The sequence below is a fragment of the Eurytemora carolleeae genome, unplaced genomic scaffold (assembly GCF_000591075.1).
Source record: "Eurytemora carolleeae unplaced genomic scaffold, Eaff_2.0 scaffold458, whole genome shotgun sequence".
NCBI lineage: Eukaryota > Metazoa > Arthropoda > Copepoda > Calanoida > Temoridae > Eurytemora > Eurytemora carolleeae.
Window position 1 is genome coordinate 204250 of NW_019396377.1, and position 20167 is coordinate 224416.

The 20167-nt window shown below is 31.0% G+C and overlaps 1 protein-coding gene across 1 annotated transcript; it reads right to left on the bottom strand.

Moving 5' to 3' along the window:
- Positions 1–48: 48 nt before the first annotated feature.
- On the bottom strand, positions 49–17207 carry LOC111702034 (tectonin beta-propeller repeat-containing protein 1). The gene is made up of 12 exons (XM_023473557.1): positions 17079–17207; positions 15665–15747; positions 12097–12215; positions 9479–9582; positions 8423–8521; positions 6246–6358; positions 6064–6133; positions 4409–4448; positions 3705–3766; positions 2264–2326; positions 1363–1458; positions 49–150 (listed from the first exon to the last, which is right to left on the bottom strand). The coding sequence occupies exons 1-12, from the start codon at positions 17181–17183 to the stop codon at positions 64–66; spliced, it is 1041 nt and encodes a 346-aa protein (XP_023329325.1). The 5' UTR covers positions 17184–17207; the 3' UTR covers positions 49–63.
- Positions 17208–20167: the final 2960 nt, after the last annotated feature.

Sequence of the window (20167 nt, forward strand, 5' to 3'; positions counted from 1 at the left end):
AGGCCGTTTGGCCAGCTATAGCTAACATATGAACAAATAAAGATATATAAGCGAAGAGCGTTACTATAAAGATAAATTTACCATTTTCCACTCAATATTCTTCTCTGCTCCTGTTCTAACTTTGAACCAATTAAATCCCATTGGATTACCCTGCAGGCAAATTAAGAGTAATTAAAGATAGATTAGAAACAGATTCATCGCGTTTAAGTTAATCATTCATTAAATAATTTAAATTATCAATTTATTTCCAAGTTTGGTTTCCATCTTAATTGCCAAAAGCTCTGATTTTCTAATCCCTAAATATCTTTGAAACCCAATGACGTAGACTTTTGAGTTTTGATATTAAAACCATAAAAAATGTTAAATGAAATAGTCTTCACAGTAAGTTTACAAAGAGATACAAAGATTAGAAAACTTAAGGTTATATAATGCAAGGCAAGAAATATATAGTTCCTTGATGCAAGGAAAGTTAATTGCAGTTGCGTATACTCTGCGTACATATTGAAACCAGTTCTCTCTGGGCGGAATTTGTAAACAAGAATAGTACTCGTTAAGTATCCGAGGAGGTTAAACCATTGAATTTGGATAACTCACATAATAGTTCCCTATGACCAGAATATTTCATTAATTTTTTATGTGAAAGATGGATCCCATATTAGGCTTCGACATCCGTCATGTGTTTATAGTACCGCCCATAGACAGTACACCGCAGTATACAAAAGACGCGTACATCTCTGAAATAACGTTCCTTGCATTATAACCTTGTGGCAAAAACTCAGTTCCTTTTAGAGTTTTGATTTAAACGTATTTTATATCGGGTGGAATTGACAAGATTAAAAAGAACAAAAGAACTAAAACACAAGATGGAAGAATTGAATCATCGGTATGAATAGAAGACACAGAAAGAAGAAATCAAAAGCCGGGAGACACGAAAGTCACAGAAGACTGAATAGTTGGGCTGGACGAGGTCATGGGGAACGATCGTTCTTTCACGGGAACGAACAGAACTGAATGATGTAAAAAAGTAGGAACACGCCCAGATCAATGGCTGGACATCGTTCTTGGAGAACAAACGGAACAAAATGGAACGAATTAAAAAAGTAGGAACACGCCCAGCTCAAGGGCTGAACATCGTTCTTGGAGAACGAACGGAACAGAATGGAACGGAACGATTAAAAAAAAGTAGGAACACGCCCAGCCCCACTAAAGAAAGTAATGGAAGAACGAAATTTATGGATGAAACGGAAAAAACAGAATGTACAGAGGCGACGCAAAACACGGATGGAACTTTATAGAGATACTGTACAATTTGTCTATGGCTTAACAACAGATTTGTAAGCTTTTTTTTTGGAAAAATAGTACCTGGTCTAATCCAGCTCTAAACCATAGTTCTCCATTAGCTGATACACCCCATACACCGTCATTACTGCTGCATACAGATACAAGCATTCCGTCAACCTTTAAATACAGATACAAGCATTCCATTAACCTTTAAATACAGATACAAGAATTCCATTAACCTATAAATACAGATACAAGCATTCCATTAACCTTTATATACAGATACAAGCATTCCATTAACATTTATTTATAGATACAAGTTTTCCATCAACCTTTAAATACAGATACAAGCATTCCATTAACCTTTATATACAGATACAAGCATTCCATTAACATTTTTAAAGAGATACAAGCATTCCATCAACCTTTAAATACAGATACAAGCATTCCATTAACATTTATATAGAGATAAAAGCATTCCAATAACCTTTATATAGAGATACAAGAATTTTATCAACCGTTATATACAGATACAAGCATTTCATCAAACTTTATATAAAGATAGAAGCATTCCATCAACCTTTATATACAGATTCCATCAACCTTTATATAGAGATAGAAGCATTCCATCAACCTTTATATACAGATACATTCATTCCATCAAACTTTATATACAGATGCATTCCTTCCATCAAACTTCATATACAGATACATTCATTCCATCAAACTTTATATACAGATGCATTCATTCCATCAAACTTTATATACAGATGCATTCATTCCATCAAACTTTATATACAGATGCATTCATTCCATCAACCTGTATAAAGAGATACTAGCATTCCAGCAACCTGTATATAGAGATACATGCATTCCATCAACAAGTATATAGGGATACATGCATTCCATCAACCTTTATATATTGCTATTTGATATTTATTGAGACAAAATTATTAAATTTTATAAACATTAATATTTTTACCTTGGTCCACCCTGACCCCTCTCCATCCCCTGGCAGCCCATAGGTTTGATCACGGTACATAACCTGTACATAAGAAACATTTTAATACAATTTAGAGGAATTGATCACTCTCCTCTTTCTCAACTCTTATAATACCTATACCTTAGAAATCTGATGGTGTAATATCTCAAAAATGTACTTTTTTCACACCATCAGGTTGCAAAGATACAAATTTAAAGTGAGATCAAATTGATAAAATATGTTTACAAAAAGCTCAAACTTCTTCAGAAAAATTGATCAAGAAACATTTTTAAGTTAAGATAAGAAAAAAACTGTTTTAGATTGACCACAAACCAGTAACCAGGAACCCTTTTTATTAGATTACTGCAACATCTAACAAATAAAGAATTTGGAACAAGAAAATTCCAAATAATTGCTTTTCGTCGTAATACAGAGAAAACACAAAGGATATATAGATAAGAAGCCGTAAAGTAGTTTTCTAGAATGGAAACGAATGAAAAATCAAACAGAAAATCAAAAAATGTAATTGTTTTCCTTTGTGTAGAAAATTAATAAAAAGATACAAAAAATCGGTTTTCACTTTTTTTCTTGATTTTCCCAACGGGGTGCGAAGTTTTATCTAATGAGAAACAATTTTGTAAAGTTTTATGTATTAAAAGATATCACATAACTTCTATCTTCGACTTTGATAATTTGACATGATGTCTGTTCCTAAACTAACTTTTCTTTCCAAACAAAGTTAGAAAACTAAACTTTAAACCGAAACTTTAAGAAGCATGCTTATTTACTAAACCTAAGCCGGAAACTTTTGAATGCATGGATTTAGCTAAACTCATCCGTTCATCCCAAGGGGAGAAAAAGGGTTAAACTCATTTCGAAAATTCGATTTTTTTACTTATGCTAAAAAAGAAAAAGATACGTAAACGAAATTTATTCAATATAATTTGATATTATCACGGAAAACTTAAGTAAATGCAAGTAAAAAGATTAAATATTACATGTTTTAAATCATAAGCCCTGTATCAAGAGCTATTGAGAAAATCAGCAAAATTTTGAATTTCTATTATGTGAGCAGATATATTTGCTTCTCCGTAAAATGAAAACTAGAGGGACCATCAGGTCACAAAGTTGAACCAGTATAGTCGCATAAATTTTACCTTTACTTTCTAGTTTGCAGTACAAAACTCAATTTAGGGACTATATTAGTTTTTTCTTCCCCAAGACCAAAAAAAATTATGATATCATATCAGAAGAGTATTTAGTCATCTTTATATCCTTAACCTTTGAGGGTAAACCCTGTATGTGTGTACGTTAGATTGTTTATATGTATATGTGTTGCACATGCATTAGAGATTAAATGTGATCAATGATTTAGGTATAATACTATTCAAAAATGCATCAAAATAACAAAAAAAAAGATGGAAAAAAACATAAATTTTACCTCATTTTTAGGAGATATTCCCCAAACTCCGGAACCTCCGACAGATATATGAGAAAGACGACCTTAGAAAGAAAATAAAGAAGGTAAATATTCAAATATTTTAAAGAACTAAATATATATATAACTAGCTTGGGAACCCAGCGTGGACTAGGGGAGTCATAGTTAGTCCCACCGTTTACACATCCCTTGTCGTAAATTACGATTTTACCTATTTTTCTCAAAACCAATCAAGGTAAAAACATTTCTGTCACTCTTCAAGTTCTCAAATCAAAATTTGAGGCAAATCGGTAGATGGGTTCCCGAGTTATGGTCGGACAAACAAACAGACAGACAAAAAGAGATTAACATTCAACAACAAAAAGAATTAAGATTATTGCATATTTTACTGTTCTAATATTAACGATAAGTTATTCCGATTCAGGTTCAAAGATTACGTTTCTTAAAATACTCATTAAACACTGGGTTAAAAATGATAAAAAGATATGCATACAAACACTTTTTATCGTGATTTTACAAAAAATAATTATCTTCATCAATTTTTATAGATAACGCCTCCTTTCTTTTCTAATTTAATGCTTCAATGCCTTCTTTAAGGTTTTAACGGCGGTAATAAAAATAAATCTTCATTTTAAAATAAACTATCAAAGACAAATTTCCCCAAACTAAGAAGATAATGATGTTGTCTGAACTAAATCATAAATAACCTGTTACGGATTGCCACTTGGTTCCTATGGGGTTAGAATCCTGAAAAGTTGTTTTTATTATTTAATTATAAATGTAAATATATCGATTTATTTCAGAGGCGTACAATTCAAAATTAATCTATTTATATTGACAATTGTCTGAGAGCAAAACTTTTGATTGGGAAAGTGCTTAGCTTGAAGAACTGAATTCTATATCCAGTATCTACTCAACAAACATATAAATTATTTTTATCAACTCGCTAAATCGGAACAGTTGTCCCATTGTTTTTACGGTTCGGTCCTGCTCCCTACAAGTTTTCCCTTTCAATCCCAATTTGACTAATTAACATTTTGCAGGTTTATATACTTTTTTTGTTAACAAATGTGTTTTAAATAAAAAAAATTGAAAATTACAACTCTGTGACTGTAAGTTTATAGATTGTTGAACTGTAAACCAAAAACGCAAATAAATTCAAATTAAAGAAACTGAACACAACTATTATAGTGAGGTATCCATCGATAAGGTTAAAAGATACAAAAAAATATGCACTGGGGCCGTTTAAAGTTTTTTTTATATTAAATAAAATTTTTTTATTTCAGCTACCCTGTTAGGGGTTTGACCTTTAAAAATTAACTGAACACAGACTAAATTCTTATACATATTGCATACATATTTCTTCAAAATAATCTATGTATAGATACATATTTCTTCAATATAATCTATGTATCTATACATAGATTATATTGAAGAAATAGGAATTGGTAAACATCAATATTATTTATCTTTAGAGAGATGTTAATGTAATTATATATTGTAAAGAATGATTAATACAACACGTAGGAATAAGAAATAAGATATAAATATGGTGTCTTTATACAAATAAAATATCTTAAATAAAAAGAACTTAAAATGTATCTTTATGCAAATAAAATATCTTAAATAAAAAGATATAAATATGTATCTTTATACAAATAAAATATCTAAATAAAAAGATATAAATATGTTGTCTTTATACAAATAAAACATCTTAAATAAAAAGATGTAAATGTGTATCTTTATACAAATAAAGTATCTTAAATGAAAAGATATAAATACGATGTCCTTATACAAATAAAATATCTTAAATAAAAAAATATAAATATGGTGTCTTTATACAAATACAATTTCTTAAATAAAAAGATATAAATATGGTGTTTTTATACAAATAAAATATGGATTTTAGAAACAATATTTAAAGAGTTTTTCTGATCATAAGTTTTTTTTGTGTGTGATACTTTATTAACTTTGAAAATACTGTTGATTAACAGGAGAAGCAACAAAACTAAGATATAAACATCTGTTTTTATTTCATGAAATATAAAATGTTCTGCTATGGTCTTCATTTTCTTATACTTGTGTGCAACATCAACTCTAATGTACAATGTACAATGTACAATGTACAATGTACAATGTACAATGTACAATGTACAATGTACATAGTACAATGTACAATGTACAATGTACTATGTACAATGTACAATGTACAATGTACAATGTACAATGTACAATGTACAATGTACAATGTACATAGTACAATGTACAATGTACAATGTACTATGTACAATGTACAATGTACTATGTACAATGTACAATGTACAATGTACAATGTACAATGTACAATGTATAATTATTTTACCTTAGCTCCTAGTCTTCTCCAGACTGTATCCTTCTTATCCACAGCCCAACATACTCCATTAGGACCAACACTATACATTGATAAATTCATCATTAATAATAAACAATCCCTTTATAGGAAAGTCTGTGGACCTGACAGTGTTTAATTATCTGAACAATCCCTTTATACCAAAGTTTACGAACCTGACAGTTTTCATGTTTCCGTCAATCTTAGTCCACTCTTTTCCTCTCGGTTCATCAGCACTCAACCCAACCCTGACAAATACCTCGTCAGCTGTATTTACACCCCACACAACCTAAACATGTATATAGCCTACTCATCATATGCTTTTTATTGAAAATTCATTCAAATAACAAGTTTTATTTGCAAATAAAATGTCTAGAAGTACTGATTTAAGTCTGTTTAATGTCTAGAAGTACTGATTTAAGTCTGATTATTGCACATCGAGCGGGGGAAAGGCCCCCACCTCATTTTATCGTCTGTACTACAACCAACTGACCAAACCTTTTTTATGTCCAGGCGTTGCTCCTGTGTTTTGAGACGTATTTTTTATGTCCAATAACACTTTTTCAAATTAAGGCAACCACATGTTATTAAAAAAGATTTGATTTTGTTTAAAATGCATTTTTTTGAAAAACAAAACGATATTTAGGCTTAATTCAGCACAAAACGAAAATTCTTTTTTTCGTTCGGACCACACCTATTTTTCCTCCAAACCACACACTTTTTCGTTATTTTTTATTTTACTCGTAAACTACAACTTTTAAGTGATTGTCGCTAAAGATTTACAAATGTTTGGTAAAGAGCATAGCACTTAGTTTTCTTTAAAAAATCTTTTTAACCATTTTCAACATTATGACGTGGCTCAAAATTAGAATAAAATCATGTAAAGAACATTACAAAAGAATTTAAACAATGCCGGACGAAAAAAGGTGTGGTGTGTCTTCCCTCCCTTGTGCAGCACATACAGAAGCTTTTTGATAACACGCTCTTAATCAAGTAAAAATTAAACATTTTCCTGTTTTATATTTCTCGATACAAATAAATGTTAGTTTAGATCTTAAACTGAGATCCATCAGATACTAAACTGATATCTCCAGAGAAACTAAACTAAGATCCTACAGAAACTAACCTGAGATCCTAAAGAAACTAAACTGATATCTCCAGAGAAACTAACCTAAGATCCATCAGAAACTAACCTGAGATCCTAAAAAACTTTCAGTTTTAAATGTTTATTTAGTAAAATGTTGAAGATAGACCATTTTAATATAAAATTACAAGTTTTAAAATGAAATTTCACTTTCTTTTTCTTTTTCTAAAAGCTCTGGTCCGGAAACACATAGTTTTGTTCTTGAGTGGTCATGAAGCCTGTCTCCTACTTTTGGTCTCGTATTATTCGGGCATATTGAACAGGTTTGTTCACTACAATAACCAAACATAGTGACAGGGAGTACTGTATCAGAAGGAGGTAGGGTTGACTCAGGAGAAAGGGGAAGAATTCAAGGGAAGAGTTTTATCCGTCCAGTTGTGGGATTGGAGATTCCAAGGTTGCCTTTTTGGACCGTGGAGTGTGTCAGAGGTTCCTTTTGCAGAGGAAATAGCACTAGGATTTCCAAAACCAGATAGCAGTTAGCATATTTGGCCCCTGCTTTTCGGGAACCAGCAATGGAGAATTCTCTTCTATTAGATGAAACTGCTCTAGAGGTTTCAGCTCGGTAGGAACCAACCCTGAGAGCTCCTGATCTAAGGAACCTACTTGGGAACTCCTGATCCTCAGAAATCTGCTCTGAGGGCTCCTGATCCTAAGGAACCTTCTCCTTGGGCTCTTGATCCTAAGAATCCGAGGGACAGAAACTAACTTGAGATCCTAAACAAACTAACAAACTGATCTGAGATCCTACAGAAACTAACCTAAGATTCTACAGAAACAAACCTGAGATCTTACAAAAACTAATCTGAGATCCTACCAGATCCTACAGAAACTAATCTGTGATCCTACAGAAACTAATATGAGATCCTACAGAAACTAACCTGATAGGATAAACAGATATCCTACAGATACTAAACTGAGATCCTACAGAGACTAACCTGTGATCCTACAGAGACTAATCTGTGATCCTGCAGAAACTAGCCTGAGATCCTATAGAAATAAACAGAGATCTTACAGAAAATAACCTGTGATCCTACAGAAACTAACCTGTGATCCTACAGAGACTAACCTGTGATCCTAAAAAAACCTGATATCCTGCAGAAACTAACCTGATGGGATAAACAGATATCATGCAGATATTTAACTGAGATCCTACAGAAACTAATCTATGATCCTACAGAACTAACCTGAAATCCTACAAAAACAAACCTGAGATCCTACAGAAATCTGCCTCATTTTCCCCATAACAGAAGTCCATGCTGATCCAGGTCCATCAGCTCCGTGCCCAGTACCTTCGTTATACATCACCTAGAGATAATATGTCAGCATTTACAATTTACATGATTTTCCTACTGTATACTCCTGTTTATCCTACTATATAGTCCTGTTTATCCTACAGTATAGTCCTGTTTATTTTACCGTATAATGTTTATCCTACCGTATACTCCTGTTTATCATATAGTATAGCCCAGATTATCCTACCATATACTCCTGATTATCCTACCGTATACTCCTGTTTATCCTACAGTATAGTCCTGTTTATCCTACGGTATACTCCTGTTTATCCTACCGTATAGTCCTGTTTATCCTACCGTATAGTCCTGTTTATACTACAGTATAGTCCTGTTTATCCTACCGTATACTCCTGTTTATCCTACTGTATAGTCCTGTTTATCCTACAGTATAGTCCTGATTATCCTACCATATACTCCTGTTTATCCTACAGTATATTGAAAATTATAGGACAATGTGTTATAAACCGAATTGCTATTCATGTAAAACTAATTAGATATGTTTTAATATGCTTTGATATTTGTTGTGTACATGTCAGAAAATTACTTTAAACTTTAGTTATTCGAATTAATGTATAAACTATTTTGCATATGATAAATTTGCACCCTGATCTCTAATCGTTCTCCTTAAATCTATTTAATTTAAATATTTTGTTATTATTACTAAAATTAGGTGGAAAAAATAATCAAAACAGCCAAGAGCTATTTTCCACCTAATTGCTTTATACATGTACTATTAATATAATCATCCATTTTGTGATTGTAAACTCTATCTGTACACAAATACATTTATTTTAGCAATAAACTTTATCTTATCTTATCTTAGTCCTGTTTATCCTACCGTATAGTCCTGTTTATCCTACCGTATAGTCCTGTTTATCCTACAGTATAGTCCTGTTCATCCTACCGTATACTCCTGTTTATCCTACGGTATAGTCCTGTTTATCCTACCGTATAGTCCTGTTTATCCTACCGTATAGTCCTGTTTAACGGCCCAAACCCCTGCTCCCCCAGCACTGATACATTTAATCTTGGAAGCAGTAGAATCCAGAAGAACAGTCCAGGGAATACTTTCATCTGTAAATACAAACCATATAAATACCTTAAAAACAGCTGACATTAGAACGCTCCAGCTTCCTAATTTTTTCAACTTCATAATTATTCAAACAAATTTTGCAAAACACTTTTTGAAAATGTCTGTTTTGGCTTTATCAGAGTTCATTTGGTTTGAATTTTAATCTGAATTAAAATCCATCAAAGAAACCGTGATGAATCATTAAGACTGGCATCCATATAACAATAAAATATATAATATAATATATAATTTAAATTAGATATTAATGTTTTCAATTTAGAGAACTGATTATTTGAAATTGTAGTTTTTTCACAAAAGTGACTTGCGCAACTTTACTGCAGTTAAAAATATTGAAATTATCAGAATTAACCACTTTTGAACCTAGAAAAATGAAAATATCTTCAATATTATTAATCAAATGATGGTTCAAGGGTGTCGATTTGTTGTAAATATGCATCTTTGGATAGAGGGTCACTTGAAAGTACGCTTACAGTCCCTTTAAAAGAATAACTTTAAAAATAATCCTAAAATGCTATTTTATTTTGCAGTTTTATACCTTGTATTTGCCAAGGAATGTGTTTTAGAAAAAGAATAAATATTAAACTGAAAGTATAATAGATTTATGTTTTCTGTTTTCTGCAGCAGGATAACGGATGAGTTACTTTACAGATTTATGGTAGAGAGGTATAAACTAGACTACGCTTTTCATTCAGGTAACATTATTCAACAGTTTAACTGTTTTGTAGATTTAACAGATTTAACAGTTTAACAGATTTAACAGTTTAATAGACTTAACAGTTTTAAGAAATTTAACAGTTTAAAAGATTTAACAGTTTAATAGATTCAACAGTGTAACTGATTTAACAGTTTTAACAGATTTAACAGTTTAACAGATTTAACAGTTTAATAGACTTAACAGTTTTGAGAGATTTAACAGTTTAACAGATTTAACAGTTTAATAGATTCAACAGTTTAACTGATTTAACAGTTTTAACAGATTTAACAGTTTAACAGATTTAACACTTTAATAGACTTAATAGTTTTAAGAGATTTAACAGTTTAACAGATTTAACAGTTTGATAGATTTAACAGTTTATAGATTTAACAGTTTAACTGATTTAATAGTTTTAACAGATTTAACAGTTTAATAGATTTAACAGTTTAACAGATTTAACAGTTTAACAGATTTTACAGTTTAACTGATTTAACATTTAAACAGATTTAACAGTTTAACAGATTTAACAGTTTAACAGATTTAACAATTTAACAGATTAACAGTTTAACTGATTTAACAGTTTAACAGTTTAACAGATTTAACAGTTTAACAGATTTAACAGTCTAACAGATTAACAGTTTAACTGATTTAACAGTTTAACAGTTTAACAGATTTACAGTTTAACAGATTTAACAGTTTAACAGTTTAACAGTTTAACAGATTTAACAGATTTAACAGATTTAACAGTTTAATAGACTTAACAGTTTTGAGAGATTTAACAGTTTAACAGATTTAACAGATTTAACAGATTTAACAGATTTAACAGTTTAACAGTTTAACAGATTTAACTAAATTAAATTAATAGTTTTAACCTCGTATAGTTAAAAGGTTACCCACAACGGATATGACTGAAAAGACGACCTAAAACTCTTTAAATGTGATTAGATGATTATATTTAGTCGTCTGTCTTGAAGAAGTATTTAATTAATGTAAATAAGATAATCTGGAAAAGAACGACCTCAGCTGAAGGGAACCTTGATCGCAAGAACAAGACTGAATAATTTTCGTACAGTCGTCTCCGAAGTCTCATTCTTTTTGGATAACCCTGTATTTATGTATAAATATACAAACATTGTTTATATTTTGACGAGAAAAAGAAAGAAACAATGCAAAATTAATTACCATGACGGCAAGGCGCCTGTACATAGACTTTGCAAAAATTTAAAATGAGAATTAAATTTGCAATTTGGGGTCAGCAGGATTTAATTTTGCAGAGAATTAATTCTAATTAGATTCTTTTCCATAACATTTAATTCAAATTATTGTTGTATTTCCACTTATTTTTTACATTATACGGTCTAAAGGATACTCTTGTGTACAGAGCGTCCCATATCATATTGGATTATCTTAAAGATGTATTGCCCAAATACGTACGTAATACTCCAAAAACCTGTTATTTTCTGCAAGGAAATTTTTATATTGAACTTATACAATTCTTCAAACTGATTAACTCATAAATTTTCTAATCATGGACTAGTCCCGAAAATCGTAACTTAGAGCCATTAGCGATCCAGTATGAAGTGGGACACCCTGTATAATATATAAATGGAGGAATACTTAAAATTCGTATAACACTCCCTTTCAGCAAAGAAATTAAAAAAATCTAGATTCAGGAAAAATGTTTAGAACTTTGATCCATAAGATTCATATCTTTGTTTTGTACCTGTACCTGTACCTGTACCTGTACCTGTACCTGTACCTGTACCTGTACCTGTACCTGTACCTGTACCTGTACCTGTACCTGTAAAGGTTGCAGTATTGAAGAGTGTTATCTGTGGGTTTCCTAGGGATTCCTTCTTGAGTTTAACAGAGCTGACCTTGCTGTCTGCTGGTACACCCAGCACAGATAGATCTTCATACCTGAATCATTCGATCAATCATTCATCATTTCATCTTCATATAAATTGATGAAATTTATAAATTCATTGATTATTCAACCAATGATCATTCATTTCCACATATTCATCCTTTTATGCATTCCTTCCTTCCTTCATAGTCTAACTAGATAAACTATTGAACTGAACTGGTTCATAAGAGAAGTTCATCTTAAACTAGAACAACTATTAAACTTGAACTGGTTCATAAGAGAAGTTCATCATAGTCTAACTAGATCAACTATTGAACTTGAACTGGTTCATAAGAGAAGTTCATCTTAGTCTAACTAGATCAGCTATTAATCTGAATTCTAAAATGTTGTTCATGAAAATTTTTGTAGATCTACACAGTACACGGTTAACTTTTTAAATTGGATCCAGTCTTGAAAATAGATTCTAATTTGCATACCATGGATGTATGGGCAATAAAAGTTACAACGCAAAGTAACTTTAAAAAAAGAAAATACGATCATTTTTCTGTTAATTGATTAACATTTTTAATCTACTTTACACGGGGAATAAGTTTCTTTCTCTACTTTATGTAAATCGTGCTAAGTAATAAACTTTAGTTACAATATCATTCATTAAACGAGGTAAATATATATATATATGAACTGGACATATTTTAAATTGCGATTTTAGTTATTTTTCATAAACTTGTCAGTCTAATTATAACAAATTTCAAAGTTTTTTTTGTTTTAATCATAAAAACGTCAAAATACTCCTTAACTATTTAAAACAAATAAATGTATAATTCTTGTTTATTTTTCAGAAAATCTTTTTAAATTGACAGATAGCTGAATCAAGGCCAAATCTAACGAACAAAAGATTGAAGAAAAATAAAAACGACTCGTCTTGTGAAAATATATGTAAACCTCTAAATAGTTATTTTTTGGGTCCCTTACTTGCCAAATTATTACTCTGGATGAAAATGAAAAAGTTTAGAAATATATGGACATACTTTATAGATAATCCAAACCTTTTATCTTGTTTTTCACCCACTATACATACATAAATACAGCATTAAAAGAGAAGGAGGTGGGGGGGGGGGGGTTCTCAATTCAGTCATTATTTTAAAGTAGACAATTTGTTCAATTCTAATGTTATTTTGAACAGTAAGTATTTTTTTTAACTAAAAGAACTAAGAAGGTAATAAAAATACATACGTTTTCTTGTCTTAATCACTTACATTTAGTAGTATCACTATTTTAGTCAACTTTATCAGAGAGAACTTCTTACGACTTTGCAAGCGATATAAAACTGGACTTATGTGATCAAATTTGAACTGTTTACACATTTCTGTTTAATTTCATTGAATTGTGTTATTTCTTGAAACTTTACTTCTTGCCTAAAGCCTGTGTTTAAAACAAAGGATACCACTTTTTGGCTGATAACGAATTTTTTTTTCATATTTCTCATTAATTCATAAAATTGAACTTTTACATCCTTTTCTTGTGAATCAGAAATTTCTGTTGGCCTGCAGAGGAAGATATGACAAGAATGTGTTGTAAACGTACTGTTCAGTGTTAAATAGGGTCAAATTAAAAACTATCTTAAGACTTATTAAACAGAGAAACATGGATGTAATTGTTGTTCGACGATCCCAATATGTTTTGTATAAAGTATAAAAATAAAGAATTGACGGTGTTGGAGTGTATCAAACATGTTTTCCTGTTCTAAACTCCCTTGCTCTGTTTGTAGTGAACTGTAGAAATGACAGATCTTGTTTAAAATCTCAAAATATTTCCAGAATTTAACGAGAAAATATTTGTAAAGGAAATTTTAATCCCATCATTCTCATTTAGTCAGCATTAACTTTACATATAATACAGGCTGTTCCCAGGTGTCACAAATAATTTAGGATCATAGGCCAAAAATATATAAATATTTTCATTTAGAAAACACTAGGTTTTTCGAGGATTATGTGCGGATTTCCGCGTTAAATTTTAGAAATAATCCAATATGATATGGGATAATTGGACGCTCTGTAGATCAGTTTCATGTTAATATACCTTGATAGGTACAAAGCTATTATATTTAATATATAACGTTATTATTACATCTGTACGTTTCATTACAATTGATCCATTCATTTTGTTAAATTAATCAAATTTATAAATTCATTCATAATTAATAGATTTAAAATCACTTAAACTAGGAATACAATCCCTTTTTTACCTGATTTATTCATCGCTTTAAACTAGGAGTACAATCCCTTTTTTACCTGATTTATTCATCGCTTTAGACTAGAAATTCAAATCTCTCTTTTACTTGATTTATTCATCGCTTTAAACTAGGAATACAATCCCTTTTTACCTGATTTATTCATCGCTTTAAACTAGGAATACAATCCCTTTTTTACCTGATTTATTCCTTGCATTAAACTAGGAATACAATCCCTTTTTTACCTGATTATTCATCACTTTAAACTAGGAATACAGTCCTTTTTTACCTGATTTATTCCTTGCTTTAAACTAGGAATACAGTCCCTTTTTACCTGATTATTTATCGCTTTAAACTAGGAATACAATTCCTTTTTACCTGATTATTCATCCTTTAAACTATGAATACAATCCCTTTTTTACTTGATTTATTCATCGCTTTAAACTAGGAATACAATCCCTTTTTACCTGATTATTCATCGCTTTAAACTAGGAATACACTCCCATTTTTACCTGATTTATTCATCGCTTTAAAATCTTTTAACCCACTTTAGTTTCATCAACTTACTAAACTCTACTCCCCTCCCCAGAAAGAACAACACAGCACAATTTTTTTGTCCGCTTAATGTTATTTTCAATTCTAAATTCTTTAGTGTAAAACCTCCACCTGTCTTGTAATAAATTTAGCAAGCGGATTCAACAAACGCTCGATTTCAATGATGACATTAAATGTTTTATCTCGCAAAGCATTAGTATTATCTTCTTACATACAGGGTGGAAAATCAATAAATGAGCGTTAAAAGATATATTTGAGGCAGATTAATTTAACCTGCATTTTGTCATATTTTAAGAGTTGTAGGTCGTCTTTAAAGTTTCATTCTAAGTGGGCAACCCCTGTATGCAGTTGCGTAAAGAGAAGGAATTGAGAGATTTAAGATTTCCAAACAATCTTTTGGTTATACAGTAAGAACCAGAAAACTCCGGAATTGAAAGAAGACTTTTAGACGACCATTTTATGATTTTAAATAGGGACAGGAATTGTGCGGTGTGCATAGACCATTTTTAAGCCACTAGTAAAGCTATTTGTTTTGTAATAACGTCAAAAATATTGCTTATTATTAGATAAGCAATATCATTCAATATGATGGATTAAGTTTAAGAGACAGAACAGGCCGACGAACCTTTTTTTATATTTGGTGTGACATCTCATTTAAAAAATGTCACATTTGTAACATTGGAAAAAGACGACTGAGAAGGGTGAGGGGGTACCAACCTTCCTTCTTCAAGTATAGCTAGAAATCCTTGATATCTCTCCTCCGTGTACAATATCCAGGGATTTCCATCCACTACAGCAGACTAAACAACAAACAAACTTGTTAACTTTAAACAATAAGCTTACTCCGTTGTAAAGTCGTCTTTGACTAAGATTTTCTTCGGCAACCAAACCAAACATTACCTCCGATGGACAGTATAAACAATTTTCACGTGCAGTACCCCCGCTTCAAAAGTTAAAAGAATAATACTTAAAAATAGTGATTTACATTTGAAATCAATTGCCATTTTTTTCAGAAGACAAAACGTTGTTTTAGTACTGTTCAATAACCGGTTTATAATCTTTTACCCATAACTAGTAAGTTTTTATTATAATAAAACATTACATTTATACTCTGTAAACCTTTGTTAACTAAATGTATTTTTTCAGGATCGAAATATATTGGTTACCATTTATTATCGATTTCGGGTACAACAGGGGATAAGAAGGTTATTCTATGAATGTTTGAATGTTATGAATGTTTGGGGGCTCTAGTTAATCGGGACTATTGGTTTGGGTAATATGTACCCTTTTGGTTCAGTCCCTGGAAGATAACTGTAAAGTTCCCCACTGTTCATTTCGAGATCAACCCCTTGCTTAACTCAACAAAACTAGTTTTGGACATTTTATTTTCTTGATAAACGCGGATTCAGATTTAATGAAAAATTACAAAATATTACTAAAAAGTAAATAGCTACTACATAGAGACCAACAAATTCTGGAAAAGGAAAACGACTTTTAAACTAAATAGTTCAATTAATATAAAAATAGCACTGTACGCAGACCCCTTTCCCAAAAAAAGGTTAATTTTATAGCTACAAGCAAAACATTTTGGAATATAAAACCATCAAATACACAAAAAATGTATTAAATGTCGTCACCCTATTCTAATTTGGTATGGGTCCCACTGTAGGACTCCGTCCTACAGTGGACAGTATCAAGCATTACATCCCACTTCAACACTGCTTTAGAGTCGACAACTCCTGGCTTTTCATGGCACACAACAATGCTTTAGAGTCGATGTCGATGTTTATACATATTTGTTTGTTTATATAATTGTTTGTTTCATATTTGCTTGTTTATGTATTTGTTTGTTTATATATTTGTTTGTTTATATACTTGTTTGTTTATATATTTTTTGCTAATATTTGTTACTTTATATTTGTCTGTTTATACATATTTGTTTGTTTATATATTTGTTTGTTTATATATTTGTCTGTTTATATATTTGTTTGTTTATATATTTGGTTGCTTATATATTTGTTTGTTTATATATTTTTTGCTAATATTTGTTACTTTATATTTGTCTGTTTATATATATATCTTTGTTTATATCTTTTTTTGTTTTTGTATTTCTTATTTTACATTCGTTTACCTGAATAGTAAACTTGACTCCTGCCTTGGCGAGGTTAACCTCACTATCCTTCAGAACTTTAGAGGTTCCGTTACAACCAGCCTCAGAATATACAGTTAGAGGCATATTCTCTGAAATAATTACGTCATTTTTTAATTACTGTCGTCTTCGATGAGTTTGATAATTATTGACATATCTTATGATTTTGTATTTTGAATCTGGTGTAACTCTGGAAAGACGACCAGAGCTGGGAACTTTTGTGTTGGATAATCATAATTTCGATCGCTTGATCTCGATATCCACTGTGCACTTTTGAATTTTATGGAGAATCTGCTCAACCTATAGATTTCTCTATTCTCTAATTGGTTGAGAGCTAGATTTCCTGGCTTTCTATTGGTTGTTCGTGTTCCACAGACGACTCTTTTTACGTGATATCGAGTTAAGATTAAATTAATCTGAAGATTGACAAAAGAGCCAAATAGCATATGAAAACCATATCAGCTCTTTCTCTCTTAAGAAATTTTTTTCCTCCAATTTCTCTTTAGTCCATTATCTCATATTATCAATCCCCTAAATTCACTTGTAAGAGAATATGTTCAACTCAGTAATTGAAAAGTATGATTTTAACGCAGTCCGCTATATATTTAGAAGTATCCAGCTCTGGTAATGTAAATACGGTTTCATCTTAGGGGTTTTACAAAATTTGTTTAATTGTCTAGAACAGTGTTTAATCCTTTTGATTGTATTCCCATAATTTTTAAGTTGTTTGATATATATTTATGAAAATATGTATAAGAGCAAGAAAAATAACCACGGTTTTCCAAAAAAAGTTTTTTTTTTAAAATACATCTATGATTAGCGAATATTTGTATTTACTTTTTGCGATTGAATAATGAATAAAAAGATTGAAAAGGGTTTCTTGAATATTTCAGTTTCACTATTCTGCAACAGTTTTTATGATTACAGCATGATTGGGGAATATGAAGATTATGGATTGCAACTCCTGGATGCTTTCAGCCAGTATAAGCTTCTCTCATCTTTAACTCGCCAACCCCCCCCCCCCTTATATTATACAAACATGGTGTTCATTCATAAACAAATTTGTTTATGAAAAAATATCTCAAATCTGATCCAATAAAGTAAAAATATTATTTCTGAAGAAAATGAATTGAACTTAATCAACTGGATTAGATTAATCCACTGGATTAGATTAATCCACTGGATTAGATAAATCCACTGGATTAGATTAAAGTAATCTTAATAATTAATCTGGTGTCCCTGTCCACAATCTCGTTAACATAAATATTAATTTACTCCAATATTAACTTTCTATTTATTTTCCAAATTATCTACTTCAATTATATTTTTGAAACTGGTCGACTTTCTACTAATTTTAATACACTGGTTGGGTATTTATTTATTTCTAGTACACTTGTCAGCGATCTTTTATTTGTAGTACACTTGTCAGCGATCTTTTATTTGTAGTACACTTGTCAGCGATCTTTTATTTGTAGTACATTGCATGGTCAGCGTTCTTTTATTCTATAGGACACTGGTTACCGGTAAGTTAAGATCTAATTTCCAGTACACTTGTAAACGGCTTATATTCAATAGTACACTGGTTACTTTTGATTTTTAGTACAATGGTCCACAATCTTCTATTATATAGTACACTGGTTACCGGTAAGCAAACTTTTAATTTCTATACAATAATCAGCGATCTTCTATTTCATAGTGCACTGGTTACCGATAAGCAAATTTTTAATTTCTAGTGCAACGGTCAACACTGGTTACCGGTAAGCAAACTTTTAATTTCAAGAACACTGGTCAACGATCTTCTATTTTATAGTACACTGGTTACCAATAAGCAAATTTTTAATTTCTAGTACAATGGTCAACGATCTTCTATTCTATAGTACACTGGTTACCGGTAAGCAAACTTTTAATTTCTAGTACACTGGTCAACGATCTTATATTTTATAGTACACTGGTTACCGGTAAGAAAACTTTTAATTTCTAGTACAATTATCAGTGATCTTCTATTTTATAGTACACTGGTTACCGATAAGCAAATTTTTAATTTCTATACAATGATCAGTGATCTTTTATTCTATAGTACACTGGTTACCGGTAAGCAAACTTTTAATTTCTAGTACACTGATCAGCGATCTTCTATTCTATAAAGTGAAACCCTTAATAACGAATACATCGAAAGAATTCATCAAATGTCGTATTCTTCACTTTCTGATAATGGAATGTTGCAGATATTTAGTTTTTTAATTAAATGATTATATGGAACTCTTTAAAACTGTTCTCGCATATTCATGGCTATTTATTTATTTTGGCAAATACTGAAATTTACGTAATATAGTATAAAACTCATTGAAATATTGTCAAGACGACATTTTATAAATTCTTCCGATGTATTAGTTATTAAGGGTTTCACTGAAGCACACTGGTTACCGATGAGCAAATTTTTTATTTGTAGTACAATGATCAGCGATCTTCTATTTTATAGTACACTGGTTACCGGTAAGCCTTTTAATTTCTAGTACACTAGTCAACGATCTTCTCTTCTATAGTATCACTGCACTGCACTGCCTTCTATTACAAGAGTGAAGTACATCAGATTCTATTGCACTGGTTGGCGCACAAAAATGTGTATATATAACACCGGTCCTAGCGCTATTACCTCGATATCAAACTACAATCTTTACAAATTTTTGGTTTATCTGTCGGGTCGTTACTATCTTTAAATACATTTTTATTTGCATTTTATAGTAAGCCATTAAAAGCGCACCAGATTCTATTGCACTGGTTCGCACGCAAAAAATTCTAGAACACTAGTCGGTGCGTTACTACCTTCTACATAGTATACTAGTCGGCTACCTTCTTGTCTACCCTGGTCAGCGTGTTACTACCTTTCAGTACTCTGGTCGGCGCGCTACTATTTCTGTCCATGTTGTTGTGTATTATTTTGTCCATGTTGTTGTGTATGATTCTGTCCATGTTGCTGTGTATGTTTCTGTCCATGTTGTTGTGTATGATTTTGTCCATGTTGTTGTATATGATTCTGTCCATGTTGCTGTGTATGCTTCTGTCCATGTTGT